General features: G+C 42.1%; 1 protein-coding gene across 4 annotated transcripts in view; it reads left to right on the top strand.

The window, feature by feature from the left end:
- LOC115155628 (unconventional myosin-Ib) overlaps nucleotides 1-17,979 on the top strand; it is a 153,733-nt gene that overhangs the window by 37,751 nt on the left and 98,003 nt on the right. For all 4 annotated transcript variants that reach the window (XM_029702431.1, XM_029702430.1, XM_029702433.1 and 1 more), the window contains exon 3: nucleotides 1,366-1,481. In XM_029702431.1, the coding sequence (XP_029558291.1) occupies nucleotides 1,366-1,481 (116 nt within the window). The remainder of the gene's footprint in view (nucleotides 1-1,365; nucleotides 1,482-17,979) is intronic.

Genomic DNA, 17,979 nt, shown 5'->3' with positions numbered 1-17,979 from the left:
CGCCAGCCTCGACGGCATTTACCGTTGTGCTCTCATTGAAAGCGATGACATCCGGTTTGCCATCTACCTCAAACCACGTAAACACAGCACAAGAAATTGCACCGGCTATGCTAATGTTGCCAAGCTTACCCATTTTTCCTTCCGACTAAATCTCAGTTCTAATTCCTTGAATTCAGTGTCTCATATCAGCCATCACTATTGGTAAAGAAGTCTCAGAACGACTGCCCCCTCTCCTTGAAGCCACGGAAGTTCAAGACTGACCGCAGTACTGCAGGCATTGTCAGCAGAAAGCAGGATCCCCCCCATTAGTGAATGGAAAAATTGCTATCTTCGTGGAAATAAAAACTGAAACGTAATCACGGTAACAATAATTGTTTCTCATAGCCTTATTTCTTTTTTTTTTTAGCAAATATTTTTCTTTTACCTCTGCATTGTTGGGAATGGGCTCATAAGTAAGTGTTTCACGGTCAAGTCTACACCTGTTGTATTCTGTTCATGTGACCAGGAATTTGATTTGACGAATGTCCTTGAACTGATTTTATTTTAAAATCACACAAAAAGTTAAGGATAATTTAAGTTGCTAATGGCAGCCTGCAGTACCCTGGTCGGCCTTCAACTTAGTTACTCAATGAGGGGCAGCGCTTACCTAGCCTGCAACGTCACTTCCTGGAGTTGTTCAAACTGTGCATGTTATGTCTCCATGAGACACCACCTTAACAGACTTCATATGGTTTCAATGCGCTGTTGAGTCAACACAAAGGAATGAATAGCTTTGTCCATTCATATAGTCATTTCCCCCACCACCCTCTGCCCCTTCATTCCTCCATCTACCAGACACCTCTGTGGCAACTTAACCTTTGTTGCCCATCCACTGCTCAAAGCGTTGTTCTCCTACCACCGCGTCCCAGGATTCCACACATATTTCCTTAGCTTTTACATCTCTTGTCTGTACTTCCTCCACTCCGGTTTCAGCATGCCTAATTAAACGCAACATGATGGAATTCCCAGCTGGGAAGAGCTGAGGGAGGCAGAAATTAAACTCCTCTCAGCTCAGTGCTTCCCTGAGAGCAGATCTGGGCATGTTATCACTTTGACACCACAGCAGTATGCCCTACCTGAGATTCAAACTCTCTGAACACTACTTTTTCTCCTACACCACTTGAGGCATCTAGCTAAACACCCTGATGGCACTCAACTCTTGTTCTTTCTCACTCTTACACTTTACAGTCACTTCTGCTTCTGAAGTCTCTCTCTCTCTTTCTCTCTCGACACATCAGTATTGTGGTGATCTCTACTGTCACAAATGTCTTAACACTACTACTTACTGCATATCATACCCTGATGTCTTGTTTTCTCTCTCTGCAGACATACATTGGCAGTGTGGTGATCTCCATGAACCCCTACAGGTCTCTGCCTATCTTCACACCAGAGAAGGTGGAGGAGTATCGCAACAGGAACTTCTACGAGCTCAGCCCACACATGTGAGTCCCTGGCCTAGGTCCTTCCTCCACCCGGTCTTTGTTAAGAGCCGTCTACCTCCACCCCACTGCTGGCATGTTGTTGTGTAGGTTGCATCTTTTTGTCAAAGTTGAGGCCACAAGCAACAAAGGCCCCCTGTTTTATAAAGACTTGATGTTTCAGGCAAAATGTCAAACACACAAGTGAACAGCATTGTTTGGTGCACACCATCAGAAATATTTGAGCCCAACAGAAACAATCCACATGTCGGACAGTAGGTTGGTGGAGAGGTTTTGGTTTTGCCTCCTTTGAGGTCAGTTTACTGTTCCCTTTGTGATTTCCATGGACAAGTATGGTTGAACAACTACAGTTCAACCAAACTAACCAGTAATGAGATGGAGGACATGCTGTGCTGCTGACCTACACGCTAGCCCTTGTTTTGGCATACAGACAGTTGGGTAGTGGGGGGCTGTGCCTCAGACCCCGTGTTGTGCCACACGCCAGCAGGTGGCTGTCTGTCCCTCCACAGCGGTGCCAGAACCAGCTCATAGGCCCTGCTACTCAGCCACAGTAAAACGAAGGACAGCGTTCGTCAATTAGCTTGCCTGCCTGCTGTCTCCCTGGGCTGCAGCAGACACTCTGTGGCTCTCTAAGGGAGAGGGGGGTGAGAGAGAGGCCCTTTAGCTGTCCCAGCAATGACAGGCTTCTCACAGACAGACAAAAGAAAGGGTATTTTATTTACACTAGCACTTACGCTCCAAAGGGCCTGCTCCTCTTCCAGAACCCCATTTTTCTCTTCTTTCTCTCCAAATGCGATAACTCGGTGACCGCAGATGTGTCCAGCTGTTTGCTTTTGGCAAGCTCCTTCCTGGATGTTTTCCACTCTGTCTCCAGACCCTATAGCTGTTGTGTTCACTGTCTTTCTCTCGCCTGCAGTTTCTCTTCCACCAGCGTCATCAGTCTTGTTTAAAAGAAGTGCTTCCGTTAGCAAATACAGTATTCAGACCACTTAACTTTTCCCACATTTTGTTACGTTAGTCTTATGCTAAAATTGATTCAATCATTTTTTTCCCTCATCAATCTACGCACAATACCCCATAATGACAAAGCAAAAACAGGTTTCTAGACATTTTTGCAGATGTATTACAAATACAGACACACCTGTATTTAGCGAGTTTTTCCCATTGTTCTCTGCAGGTCCTCTCAAGCTCTGTCAGGTTGGATGGGGAGCTTCGAGGCACAGCTAGTCTCAGTTATCTCCAGTGATGTTTGATCGGGTTCAAGTCCTGAGGGCTCTAGCAGGGACACTCAAGGACATTCAGAGACTTGTCCTGAAGCCACTCCTGCGTTGTCTTGGCTGTGTGCTTAGGGTCGTTGTCCTGTTGGAAGGTGAACCTTTGCTCCAGTCTGAGGGCCTGAGTGCTCTGGAGCAGGTTTCCATCAAGGACCTCTCTGTACTCTGCTCTGCTCATCTTTCCCTCGATCCTGACTAGTCTCCCAGTCCCTGCCGCTGAAAAACATCCACACAGCATGATGCTGCCACCACCATGCTTCACCCTAGGGATGCTGTCTGGTTTCCTCAAGATGTGACGCTTGGCATTCAGGCCAAAGAGTTTAATCTCGGTTTCACCAGACCAGAGAGTCTTGCTTCTCATGGTCTGAGTCCTTTAGGTGCCTTTTGGCAAACTCCAAGTATGTAGTCATGTGCCTTTTACTGAAGAGTGGCTTCCGTCTGGCCACTCTACCGTAAAGCCCTGATTGGGTTCTTGGTCTCCACCCTGACCCGATTGCACAGTTTGGCTGGGCGGCCAGCTCTAGGAAGAGTCTTGGTGGTTCCAAATTTCTTCCATTTAAAAATTATGAAGGCCACTGTGTTCTTGGGGGACCTTCAATGCTGCATAACATTTTTGGTACCCTTCCCCAGATCTGTGCCTCGACACAATCCTGTGTCTGAGCTCCACGGACAATTTGTTCGACCTCATGGCTTGGTTTTTGCTCTGACATACACTACCTTTCAAAAGTTTGGGGTCACTTTGAAATGTCCTTGTTTTTTAAAGAAAAGCACATTTTACATTTTTTTTAATGTATTTAACCTTTATTTATCTAGGCAAGTCAGTTAAGAACATTCTTATTTGCAATGACGGCCTAGGAACAGTGAATTAACTACCTTGTTCAGGGGCAGAACATCAATTTTTACCTTGTCAGCTCGGGGATTCGATCTAGCAACCGTTGGGTTACTGGCCCAACACACTAACCACCTGCCGCCCCACATTTTTTTTGTCCATTAACATAACATCAAATTGATCAGAAATACAGTGTAGATATTGTTAATGTTGTAAATGACTAGTGTTGCCGTAAACGGCAGATTTTTATGGAATATCTACATAGGCGTACAGAGGCTCATTATCAGCAACCATCACTCACTCCAGTGTTCCAATGGCATGTTGTGTTAGCCTTTTAAAATGATAAACTTGGATTAGCTAATTGATCATTAGAAAACCCTTTTGCAATTGTTATTTTTGTGAGTTTTATTACAGGCTCAAAATGGCCAGAAACAAAACTTTCTTCTGAAACTCGTCAGTGTATTCTTGTTCTGAGAAATGAAGGCTATTCCATGCAAGAAATTGCCAAGAAACTGAAGATCTCGTGCAACGCTGTGTACTACTCCCTTCACAGAATAGAAAGAATGGGAGGCCCCGGTGCACAACTGAGCAAGAGGACAAGTACATTAGTGTCTAGTTTGAGAAACAGAAGCCTCACAAGTCCTCAACTGGAAGCTTCATTAAATAGTACCCGTAAAACACCAGTCTCAACGTCAACAGTGAAGAGGCGACTCCGGGATGCTGGCTTTCTAGTCAGAGTTCCTCTGTCCAGTGTCAATGTTCTTTTGCCCGTCTTAATCTTTTATTTTTATTGACCAGTCTGAGATATGTCTTTTTCTTTGCAACTCTGCCTAGATGACCAGCATCCTGGAGTCGCCTCTTCACTGTTGATGTTGAGACTGGTGTTTTGCGGGTGCACACACAACCTGTTGCAGCATACATTGATCTTCAATTGAAAGTATTTTCTGTCATTATACTATACATGCACGAAGTTCCCCTTACTCAATCAATATCTGCCAATGCCATGTCTGATTCTTTCTACAGTACGTTGCAGTACTCAGCATGTTTTCAGCTCTCTTCAATTTTCTCAGACAGGTTAGTTTGAAAGATGCCAATCTAGGCTAAAATGGTTAAGGTTGTCCTGACCGTGCTCAACGTTTCTCATATCACTTGCTAGTCAGACGTAGTTTGTAGGCATGTTCAAAGTCCAGAGTTATAACATGGCAGGAAAAGTCAGTGGCTGTAAACACACATCTAACCTGATGCTAAACTATTGAGCTAAGAGGAATAGATGGGGTATAGCTCAACATAGATACAAACCATTGTTCTCCTAGTATGTGTCCCAAATGGCACCCTATTCCCTACATATAATGCACTACTTTTGACCAGAGGCTCTGATCAAAAGTAGTGCACTATGCAGGGAGTAGGGTGCCATTTAGGGAACACCACTAGTTAGGCTGAAACCGAACGGATTTGTCCCTCTTTATTGGGGCGGTTTCTCTGAATGGTCCAGAAGTGGCTGTCATGGCCCAAACCAAACGCTTCATACATTGATCTTAATCCTCCTGTCCCTGTCATACCATCTGGACCGGTCATTCCGTTTTTGTTTTGTTGACTAACCACCTGCTCTGTGTAACATGAGACCCCCGAGTCCAGACCACTGCCACACGTCAAACCTGTCTGTCACTCCATTTCACCACGACTGAAAACTGAGGAAATGCCATAGTCAGGGTTGAAAATAGCTGGAAAAGTCAGTCACTACTACAGCTCAGTTTGAGATTCTGTATGACACTTGCCACCCACCCTGAATGATTTTTAAGGTATTGATAATACACAAGTTGGCTTCATCATTATCACTGACTTGCAGTATGAACATCTGTAACAAATTGTCCAGTGTAGGAAATCTACACTGCTACCCTAGTTTATAGAAAGACCCCAATGCAGTCAAAGAAAAATGTATGTGATCAACAGGCTTGTTTTTATGAAGTGAACATCAATTCCCTTCCCCTAAGGTAGATGTTAATGTTTGGTAGGGAAACACATTTGAACAGAACATTTGAACCGTCTTTGCCTTAGCTTAGCTGGTATACAGAGCAGACATGCATCACTGCAGGCAAGGAGGCTTGAGTTATCTATCTTTATCACTTTGCGCTACAGTGTCTTCAAAGTATTCATACCCCTTGAATTATTCCATGTTTTGTTACAGCCTGAATTCTAAAAGGATTTTATAAAAACATGTGTATCTCACCCATCTACACACAATACCCCATAATGACAAAGTGAAAACATGTTTGTAAATGTTATAAATAAATGCAGATCTCATTTACATAAGTATTCACACCCCTGAGTTAATACTTTTGTTGAAGCACCTTTGGTGGCGATTACAGCTTTGAGTCATCTTGGGTATATCAGTATTAGTTTTGCACATCTGGATTTGGGGATATTCTTCCTCGCAGATGTTAAGTTAGATAGGGAGTGGTGGTGAATGGCAATCCTCAAGTCTTTCCACAGATTTTTCAATGGTATTCAAGTCTGGGCTTTGGCTGTGCCACTCAAGGACTTTCACATTCTTGTTCTGAAGCCATGTTAGTGATGCTTTGGCTGTATGTTTGGGTCATTGTCCTTTTGGAATGGAATTCTTCGCCCCACTCTAACATGCTGACCACACCGCCTGCTGCAAAATAAATGTATACATACATGTTATTCAATCATTGCATCCACACTGCTCGTGCGCATCTGCATTGCCAGGCGCTAAAGTAGATCTTGGGTCTATGCTTGACACGCTGCAAGTCCCGCTTCTCCCATCTCCTCATTGGTTTTCAGGAGCATATACCCACGTGGGTGATTGAAAGCTGAACTGAGGTCCACTCCAGTCCAGTTGGTGGTGGTAATGTACCTTAAAGTTGGTTGCCAACTGCCATATAAAGTCCAAAGAAGAAGCCTGATGGAGGAGAGATTACTAGAAACAAACTCGGTTTACCATTTTATCCATGGATTAATTGTCAGAGCATTATAGGTAAAATAACAACCTTATGTTTATATCCCAGGACAAATTAGCTAGCAACAGCAAGCTAGCTAAACATTTAATGCTTTTCGACCTGTCCCCAAATTAATATAGTTTGTTCAGAGTCCGTTTTGATATTTCAACCTGCGTGTCTTGATCGTAAAGTCGTTTTACTCAGGAGTGGCTTCCGTCAGGCCACTGTCCGATAAAGCCCAGATTGGTGAAGTGCTGTAGAGACTGTTGTCCTTCTGGCAGGTTATCCCATTTTAGCCAAGGAACTCTGTAGTTCTGTCAGATTAGTCATTGGGTTCATGGTCACCTCCCTGACCAAAGTCCTTCTTGTCCGATTGCTCCATTTGGTTCGATGGCCAGCTCTAGAACACTCTAGAAATTGTTTTATACCCTTCCCCAGATATATGCCTCATCACAATTCTATCTCGGAGATCTACGGACAGTTCCTTCGACTTCATGATATAGTTTCTGCTCTGACATGCAGTGTCAACTGTGGGAACATTACATAGACCGGTGTTTCTTTTTTAAATCATGTCCAAACAATTGAATTGGTCACAGGTGGACTCCAAGTTGTATTGATGTCTCAAGGTTGATCAAAGGAAATTGGATGCACCTGTGCTTAATTTGGAGTGTCATAGCAAAGGGGTGTGACTACTTATGTAAATTAGATTTCTGTATTTAATTTTCAATACATTTGCAAAAATGTCTCAACATGTTTTCACTTTGTCATTATGGGGTATTCGTGTAAATGTGTGAGGGGGGGAATCTATTTAATACATTTTGAATTCAGATTGTATCACAGGGTTTCCCAAACTCGGCCCTTGGGACCCGAGTTTGGGAAACGCTGCTGTAATGCAACATAATGTGGAACAAATCAAGGGGTATGAATACTTTCTAAAGACACTTTATGTAATAGAAATATACTCTAGACCAGGGGTATTCAACTGGACCCTACGAGGCCCGGAGCCTGGTGTTTTTTTGTTCTACCTGATGATGAATTGCATTCACCTGGTGTCCCAGGTCTAAATCAGTCCCTGATTACAGGGTAACAATGAAAAAATGCAGTGGAACTGGTTTCGAGGTCCAGAGTTGAGTTTGAGGGCTCTAGATGGACTATTGCTGTTGATACTGGATGAGGAATGGCACATAATATTTAGTGCTGGACTGGGCCTGCATTCTTAATTAATCTCAGAGTAGGAGTGCTGATCTAGGATCAGCGTTGCCTTTGGATCACAAATACATATGAACAGGGGAACCTGATCCTAGATCAGCACTCCTACTCTGAGATGCCTTATGAGTGAGTACGGGCTCAGGAGTACCTCGGCCAGTATTTGGGACGGTGGTGATTTTAATCTTCAGCCATTTCCCTCGATTACCATTATCAGATCTACAAGTCACAAAAGACAACAGTGGGCTATGACTAAATTGGGAGTTGAATCAGCTCGACAGGAAAGGCAGTATGTATTAATACAGCTTGTGGACAATGTGGTAGAGTTATTGGCTGGTTAGATTCAAGGGGAATGAGCCGCTCCTCAAGAAAACACTTTATTTTACCACACCAACCTGTTCTTTCAAAGGTCGACCATACAGTAAAACGACAAGATTAAATGAAAGAAACATTTACTTGGCTTAGCAAGATCCCCACACATGCAGCTCTGCTCAGCCAAGTGGTCCTTTACGCCGTGACCCAAAAGGCCACTGGGTATTTACATTGAAATTAAATAATACATGCACACACACTCAATTTTCATGCAAACCTGAAAGGATCAAGAGTGAAACAGAGTATCTAAGTGTTCCAATGGATTTCACTAGGCACATAATCCTGATGTAGGCCTGTAGTTGTGATTTATATGAATGATAAGCAGACATTAGTTAATTCATCCATGCATGGTTTGATCCTATTGTCTAAATGATTACAAGGATTCTTATTTAAGGGCTGGACAAAATATCATGTCACTGTGTTACGTTTTTGGAATAATGCAAGTTCTACATTTTGCTTTGTACTGTGTGACCCTAGGGTGGCACCACATACATTCTAAGTAATTTCAATGCGTCTCTCTCTATTTTGATTTGTTTTATACTGTTTAAATAAACTTGAACCCAAAATAATTTTCTGCATTTTTATCTATCTCTGCATTTCCTGCACTCATTTGAGATAATTTCCACACTGCCACATCGGCTGCACGATATGGGCAAAAAACATCTAGGCTTTATTTTTAACCAAATTTTGCAATTTGACTTGTGATTTTAAATTAAAACACTTGAGTGAATGATTGGAATCATGGAAAAATAATTATTATTCTAATTCTATAGCAGTAATAGTGGGCACAAACACAATAGTGTTTGACATGACAATGAAAAATGCCAGGGAGGGCTTATTGTGACAGGGAAGGAACTGAAGTATTAGTCAGTGTTTCCTAGGGGACCCTATAATCTTTGGTTTCATGAAATGTTTTCTCTTATCTGCTTCATGTAGCTAACATTGTCATGCTTCACCTATTCCTCTTTGATTTAGAAGATACTGTTGCACAAACAACTTTCAGATTTAGGCCTATACCATCACTGGTATCAGGCTGTATAGCTACGTTTGCGCTGATTCAGTACATTTATTAGCTAGCCAGATGTAAGAAACACAATCTAATAGTGTAATTATAGAACGCTTGTGAATTTATATTTAGAAGCAAAGTGGAAACCGCATTGTAGTAATCAACATTGTTGCATGTGCTGCATTGACCATGCAGGCTGAACGCAAGTGTCTTGTGGTCGAGCAACAACATGCACTCAATGAGTGATAATAAAAATCACATTTAAGAAACCAAACATTCAAATACTGTTAAGACTACAGGCCTCAAGCTTCATGTACAGGAGCTGTCACCAGCTGTGTGGCCTGACGTTTAACAGGCTGTGAGGTGCTGATGACCAGGGTGGGCCATCCTAGTGGGAGGCAGTAGGCCACCCCTGGTGTAGTCACACCTTTTTTAGTTTTATGACCAGTCCAAGGAGGGGAAAAGTGGATGAAGTTACAGGCAGTTTAGTCTCCTTCACTGCACACCGTGTCCAGGGATTCAGAGATGGTTCAATGATGTGGACTCTGTTACGGATTTTAGAAAGTAATTTTTTTTCATTCCTGTTTTAAATGGAATGCTGTTGAGAAAACAGTCATCTGTTCTAGCTCAGTTTGGCTCAGAAGTAAGCATTTTCCAACCATGGTGGGTGGGTTATTATGCTATCTTAGTTTTAATATAATACACAAGATTAGGCAGTAAGGCTTGACTGCTTCACCAGTCATTATGGAATGCTATGAAGTTATACACCGAGGCTTCCGTCCATTATTAGAGCTTGGCTCGCTGCATGTTTGCTGCTGTGGTTTCTAGAGAAAAGCCAAGCCCATCACTGTCATTTTATTATTGCCGGGCTAGCTACCTGCTCTGCTTTGAGGAAAGACTGTCTGTGTGCATATCAGTCAAAGTTTGCTGGATGAATTTAGCTCTGGTTCACGGTTAAATTAGATACGGAATGCTAAGCATTATCATATGGCGTAACAGTCCCCATGAGGGAGTGTACGCTTTCCAGATTTTCCGTTCATTGGAAACTACCTGGATCCAGAGGAGTTTCACTCAAAGCAAGATCAAACTAATTTCATGTAGTGCTTATGAATAGGCCTACTAGCATCAGATGGTTTTATACGTTGTGTACATGTGTCAATCTAATTGTGAGTTTTAGCAATGATGACGGATAGATATCCAATTTGTTCTCAGAGGGATGTGTTATGCTGGGACCAGTGTGTGGAAATACAGTGCATTCGGATAATATTCACACCCCTTGACTTTTTCCTTATTTTGTTACGTTACAGCCTTATTCTAAAATTGATTTAAATTGTTTTTTTCTAGAGGTCGACCGATTTAATCGGAATGGCCGATTTTAATTAGGGCCGATTTCAACTTTTCACAACAATTGGTAATCAGTATTTTTGGACACCGATTTGCCTTTTACATTTATTTTTTTGTATTTTTTTAACTCCTTTAACTAGGCAAGTCAGTTAAGAACACATTCTTATTTTCCATGACGGTCTAGGAACGGTGGGATAACTGCCTTGTTCAGGGGCAGAACGACAGATTTTTACCTTGTCAGCTCGGGGATTCAATCCTGCAACCTTAAGGTTAGCTAGTCCAACTCTTTAACCACCTGCTTTACATTGCATTCCATGAGGAGCCTGCCTGTTAGGCGAATGAACTAAGAAGCCAAGGTAAGTGTTAACGGAATTTTATATCTTAATGATAATAATTAGCAATCAATAAGCCTTGACTAATCCACAGGGTTTGTAAGACACTGGGTTTAAGAATAATTAGGCAAGGACTCAGCTTTCTGCAAAAGGTTCATTCGGCTTTATTCAGAGAACGTTCTACCGTCCAAATAACAAAACATCATTATATACCAGGCTCCTCATTTACACACACTCCTCCACACAAACCGTAGATTACATACATACATACATACATACATACATACATACATACATACATACATACATACATACATACATACATACATACATACATACATACATACATACATACATACATACATACATACATACATACAACCGATGTGAAATGGCTAGTAGTTAGCGGTGGTGCGCGCTAATAGCGTTTCAATCAGTGACGTCACTCGCTCTGAGACTTGAAGTAGGGTTTCCCCTTGCGTTGCAAGGGCCGTGGCTTTTGTGGCGCGATGGGTAACGATGCTTCGTGGGTGTCAGTTGTTGATGTGTGCAAGGGTCCCTGGTTCGAGCCCGGGTTGGGGCGAAGAGAGGGATGGAACCTACACTGTTACATACACACAAATATTAGATGTATGTTTCACTCCCCGGATTTCTCACAACCGTTAATCACTATCCAGCTCTGCCCGTTCCTTTCCATCGACATTAGAGAAACCTTGGAGATACCTCCCTGCTACTAAATCACCCCTGCTTAAAACACACAAACACATATTTTTTTCCCGGCCTTCTACTAGACCGTATGGGACTAACCATTCAGTACATTCATTCTTCTTTATCCATGCTACATAACTATTAATTAATAATGGATTATTGATTAATTTACCTTTTATTAGACAATTCTCTTATCAGTAAGTTGCTAGCTAGCATTAAACTTATAAAAAACAATCAATCAATCATAATCACTAGTTAACTACACATGGTTGACGATATTACTAGTTTATCTAGCCTGTCCTGTGTTGCATATAATCGATGCTGTGCGCATTCGCGAAAAAGGACTGTCATTGCTCCAACATGTACCTAACCATAAACATCAATGTCTTTCTTAAAATCAATTCACAAGTATATATTTTTAAACCTTCATATTCAGTTAATATTGCCTGCTAACATGAATTTGTTGAAATGTGTCCCCTCTTGCGACAGTCAGGTTATATGCAGCAGTTTGGGCTGCCTGGCTCGTTGCGAACTGTGTGAAGACCATTTCTTCCTAACAAAGACAGCCAACTTCGCCAAAAGGGGGATGATTTAACTAAAGCGCATTTGTGAAAAAAGCACAATCGTTGCACGCTGTACCTAACCATAAACATCAATGCCTTTCTTAAAATCAATACACAGAAGTGTATATATTTTAAAATCTGCATATTTAGCTAAAAGAAATCCAGGTTAGCAGGCAATATTAACCAGGTGAAATTGTCATTTCTCTTGCGTTCATTGCACGCAGAGTCAGGGTATATGCAACAGTTTGGGCCGCCTGGCTTGTTGTGAACTAATTTGCCAGCATTTTACGTAATTATGACTTAACATTTCACAATCTTCAATGTAACAGGAATAACGTTTTGTTTTCGAGATGATAGTTTCCGGATTCGACCATATTAATGACCTAAGGCTCGTATTTCTGTGTGTTATTATGTTATAATTAAGTCTATGATTTGATAGAGCAGTCTGACTGAGCGGTGGTAGGCACCAGCAGGCTCGTAAGCATTCATTCAAGCAGCACTTTCATGCGTTTTGCCAGCAGCTCTTCTGTTTATGACTTCAAGCCTATCAATTCCCGAGATTAAGCTGGTGTAACCGATGTGAAATGGCTAGCTAGTTAGCGGGGTGCGCGCTAATAGCGTTTCAAACGTCACTCGCTCTGAGACTTGGAGTAGTTGTCCCCTTGTTCTGCACGGGTAACGCTGCTTCGAGGGTGGCTGTTGTCGATGTGTTCCTGGTTCGAGCCCAAGTAGGAGCGAGGAGAGGGACGGAAGCTATTCTGTTACACTGGCAATACTAATGTGCCTATAAGAACATCCAATAGTCAAAGGTATATGAAATACAAATCGTATCGAGAGAATTAGTCCTATAATTCCTATAATAACTACAACCTAAAACTTCTTACCTGGGAATATTGAAGACTCATGTTAAAAGGAACCACCAGCTTTCATATGTTCTCATGTTCTGAGCAAGGAACTTAAATGTTAGCTTTCTTACATGGCACATATTGCACTTTTACTTTCTTCTCCAACACTTTGTCTTTGCATTATTTAAAACAAATTGAACATGTTTCATTATTTATTTGAGGCTAAATTGATTTGATTGATGTATTATATTAAGTTAAAATAAGTTCATTCAGTATTGTTGTAATTGTCATTATTATAAATAAAAACCGGCCGATTTAATCGGTATCCGCTTTTTTGGTCCTCCAATAATCGGTATCGGCGTTGAAAAATCATAATCGTCCGACCTCTAGTTTTTTCCCCGCTCATCGATCTACACGCACTACCCTATAATGACGAAGCAAAATGTTTTGTTTTTTTTTGCAAATGTATTATAAATAAATATCGCATTTACATAAGTTTCCAGACCCTTTACTCAGTACTTTGTTGAAGCACCTTTGGCAGTGATTACAGCCTCTAGTCTTGGGTATGATGCTACAAGCTTGGTACACGTGTATTTGGGGAGTTCTTCATTCTTCTCTGTAGATCTTCTCAAGCTCTGTCATGTTGGATAGGGAGCATCGCTGCACAGCTATTTTCAGGTCTCTCCAGAGATGTGTGATGGGGTTCAAGTCCTGCGCTCTAGCAGGGCCACTCAAGGACATTCAGAGACATGTCCCAAAGCCACTCCTGCATTGTCTTTGCTGTGTTCTTGGGGTCGTTGTCCTGTTGGAAGGTGAACCTTCGACCCAGTCTGAGGTCCTGAGCGCTCTGGAGCAGGTTTCCATCAAGGATCTCTCTGTACTTTGCTTCGTTCATCTTTCCCTCAATCCTGACTTGTCTGCCAGTCCCTGCCGATGGAAAAAAACATCCCCACAGCATGATGACCACCATGTTTCACCGTAGGGATGGTACCAGGTTTTCTCCAGATGTGATGCTTGGCATTTAGTCTTGGTTTCATCAGACCAGAGATTCTTGTTTCTCATGGTCTGAGAGTCCTTTACGTGCCTTCTGGCAAACTTCAAGTAGGCCTTCATGTGGCTTCCATCTGGCCACTCTATCAAGAAGGCCTGATCGGTGGAGTGCTGCGGAGATGGTTGTCCTTCTGGAAGGTTCTCCCATCTCCACAGAGGAACTCTAGAGCTCTGTCAGTGACCATTGGGTTCTTGGTCACCTCCTGGACCATGGCCCTTCTCCCCCGATTTCTCAGTTTGGCCGGGCGGCCAGCTCTAGAAAGAGTCTTGGTGGTTCCAGACTTCTTTCATTTAAGAATGATAGAGGCCCCTCTGTTCTTGGGGACCTTCAGTGATTTTGAGTCTTATATACAAAGGGTCTGAATACTTATGTAATTATTTAAAAAAATCAATTTGCAAAAATGTCAACCTGTTTTCTTTGTTATGGGGTATTGTGTGTAGATTGAAACATAAAAAAATACAAATACATTTAGAATAAGGCTTTAACTTAACAAAATGTGGAAAAAGTCAAGGGGTGTGAATACTTTCTGAATGCACTGTATGTACATGTATGCTACAACATTGTCTTCCATATTAAATCTCATTGGATTGACTAATCGAGGCACGTATGTATGTATGTATGTATGTATGTAATGTATGTAATGTATGTAATGTATGTAATGTATGTAATGTATGTAATGTATGTATGTCTGTATGTCTGTCACAATGGAGCACAAACTCACAATTCAGTGGCTATGAACTCTGCAGCAGGCTGTGACCAGGGAGGTGCTTCAGTATGCTGATCTCTGAAGGCCTTGGCCCAAGACCCAGTACTGCAGACGGGTGTGATCCGGTGTTCTCTCTCTCTCTCTCGCTCGCTCGCTCGCAGTCGGTGTGAATGAGTTGGCTCACTTCATTGTCATTGCTGAGCTGCTTCAGAGAAACAATTGCAGCCCACTAATGATGTAGTTCTCACCACCTCAGTGTTATTTACAATCACTTGGCTGTACCCAGAGAGCGGTGAATACAGTTTGATTGGGTTTGTTATAGGGCTGGGCAAAATATTATATCACTGTATTAAAACAAATAAAAAAAACTGACTGACTGCATTTGACGATATTTTTAGTTTTTGAATAATAGATGTAGATTTGCTTTATGAGTAGTGACTGATCCTAGGGTGGCAACACATACATTCTAAGTGATTTAATGAGTCTTTCTCCATTCTGATTGTTTTATACTGTTCAACTAAAACAAATTTCAGCACTTTTATCATTTCTGCATTTCCTGCACTCAATTGCAGTGGTGGAAAAAGTACCCAATTTTCATACTTGAGTAAAAGTAAAGATGCATTTTAAAAATACTTAAGTATCAAAATAAATGTAATTGATAAAATGTACTTAAGTATCAACATTTCAATTTTCTTATATTAAGCAAACCAGATGGCACCATTTTCTTGTTTTTTATTTTTTATTTACGGATAGCCAGGGGCACACTCCAACACTCAGACATAATTTACAAACAAAGCATTTGTGTTTAGGGAGTCCACCAGATCAGAGGCAGTAGATGACCAGGGATGTTCTCTTGACAAGTGTGTGAATTGGACCATTTTCCTGTCCTGCTAAGCTTTCAAAATGTAACGAGTACTTTTGGGTGTCAGGGAAAATGTATGGAGTAAAAAGTACAATTTTCTTTAGGAATGTAGTGAAGTAAAAGTTGTCTAATAACAATAGTTAAGTACAGATACCAAAAAAAAGTAAAGTAAAAATACTTTCAAATACTACTTAAGTACTTTACACCGCTGCTCAATTGAGAGAATTTCAAATCAAATTTTATTAGTCACATGGGCTGAATCCCACAGGTTACACACACCTTACAGTGAAATGCTTACTTACGAGCCCCTAACCAACAAGGCCATTTACAAATACAGATAAGAAAAAAAGTAACCTGTAATTAAAGAGCAGCAGTATAATAACAATAGTGATACTACTGTATATACAGAGGGGAGGGGGGGGGGGGGGGTACCAGTTAGTTGAGGTAATTTGTACATGTAGGTAGAATTATTAAAGTGACTATGCATAGATGACAACAGAGAGTGGCAGTGGTGTAAAAAGGGGGGGGGGGATGTGCAATGCAAATAGTCTGGGTAGCCATTTGATTAGGTGTAGAAGCTGTTTAGAAGCCTCTTGGACCTAGACTTGGTGCTCCGGTACTGCTTGCCTTGTGGCAGCAGAGAGAACAGTCTAAGACTCCAGCCACCCTAGTCATTGTCAATTTTTAGACCCTTCCTCTGACACCGCCTGGTATAGAGGTCTTGGATGGCAGGAAGCTTGACCCCAGTGATGTACTGGGCCGTTCGCACTACCCTCTGTAGTGCCTTATAGTCGGAGGCCAAGCAGTTGCCATACCAGGCAGTAATGCAACCAGTCAGGATGCTCTCGATGGTGCAGCTGTAGAACCTTTTGTGGATCTGAGGTACCATGCCAAATCTTTTCAGTCTCCTGAGGGGGAATAGGTTTTGTCGTGCCCTCTTCACGACTGTCTTGGTGTGCTTGGACCTTGTTAGTTTCTTGATGTGGACCCCAAGGAACTAGAAGCTCTCAACCTGCTCTACTGCAGCCCCGTCGATGAGAATGGGGGCATGCTCGGGCCTCTTTTTCCTGTAGGCCACTCATCTCCTTTGTCTTGATCACGTTGAGGGATCGATAGGTTGTTGTCCTGGCACCACACGTCCAGGTCTCTGACCACCTCCCTATAGGCTGTCTTGTCGGTGATCAGGCCCCGAGCTGACAAGGTAAATATCTGTCGTTCTTCCCCTGAACAAGGCAGTTAACTCACTGTTCCTAGGACGTCATTGAAAATGAGAATTTGTTCTTAACTGACTTGCCTAGTTAAATAAAGGTAAAATAAAAAAATATATATAAAAAAATTGCATCATCTGTTGGGGCGGTATGCAAATTGGAGTGCGTCTAGGGTTTCTGGGATAATGGTGTTGATGTGAGCCATGACCAGCCTTTCGAAGCACTTCATGGCTACAGATGTGAGTGCTACGGGTCAGTAGTTCTTCTTGGGCAGAGGCTCTCAGGTGGTCTTCTTAAAACATGTTGGAATTACAGACTCGGACAGGGAGAGGTTGAAAATGTCAGTGAAGACACTTGCCATTTGGTCAGCGCATGCTCGCAGTACACGTCCTGGTAATTCGTCTGGCCCTGCGCCCTTGTGAATTTTGACCTCTTTAAAGGTCTTAAAGGTCATCAACATTGGCTACAGATAGCGTGATCAGTCTTCCAGAACAGCTCGTGCTCTCATGCATGTTTCAATGTTATTTGCCTTGACGGGAGCATAGAAGTAGTTTAGCTCGTCTGGTAGGCTCATGTCACTGGGCAGCACTCGGCTGTTCTTCCATTTGTAGTCTGTAATGGTTTGCAAGCCCTGCCACATCCAACGAGTGTCAGATCTGGTGTAGAGCAATTTTATCTTAGTTCTGCATTGACGCTTTGCCTGTTTGATGGATTGTCGGAGGGCGTAACGGGATTTCTTATAAGCTTCCAGATTAGTGTCTTGCTTCTTGAAAGTGGCAGCTGTAGCCTTTAGCTCACTGTGTTTGTTTCCTGTAATCCATGGCTTCTGGTTGGGGTATGTACATACGGTCACTGTGGGGATGACGTCATCGATGCACTTATTGATGAAGCCAATGACTGATGTGTACACCTCAATGCCATCGGAGGAATCCCTGAACATATTCCAGACTGTGTATAGCAAATCAGTCCTGTAGCTTAGCATCTGCTTCATTTGACCACTTTTTTTTATTGATCTAGTCACTGGTGCTTCCTGCTTTAATTTTTGCTTGTAAGCACACTGCCATGTAGGGCTGCACGATATGGGCAAATAAGCAGACTTATTTTTAACCAAATGTTGCAATTGCGATTTGACTTGCAAATTAGAGCAAAACTGTTGGAATCATGGAAATAGAATGACTATTCCAGTACTATAGTTAAAATATAATAGTGGGCACTTTGAATACAGTGTTTGAGATGAC

The sequence above is a fragment of the Salmo trutta genome, chromosome 20, assembly GCF_901001165.1.
Source record: "Salmo trutta chromosome 20, fSalTru1.1, whole genome shotgun sequence".
NCBI classification, from domain to species: domain Eukaryota; kingdom Metazoa; phylum Chordata; class Actinopteri; order Salmoniformes; family Salmonidae; genus Salmo; species Salmo trutta.
Note: the sequence above shows the minus strand (reverse complement) of the source record. Positions and strands in the feature narration are given on the sequence as shown.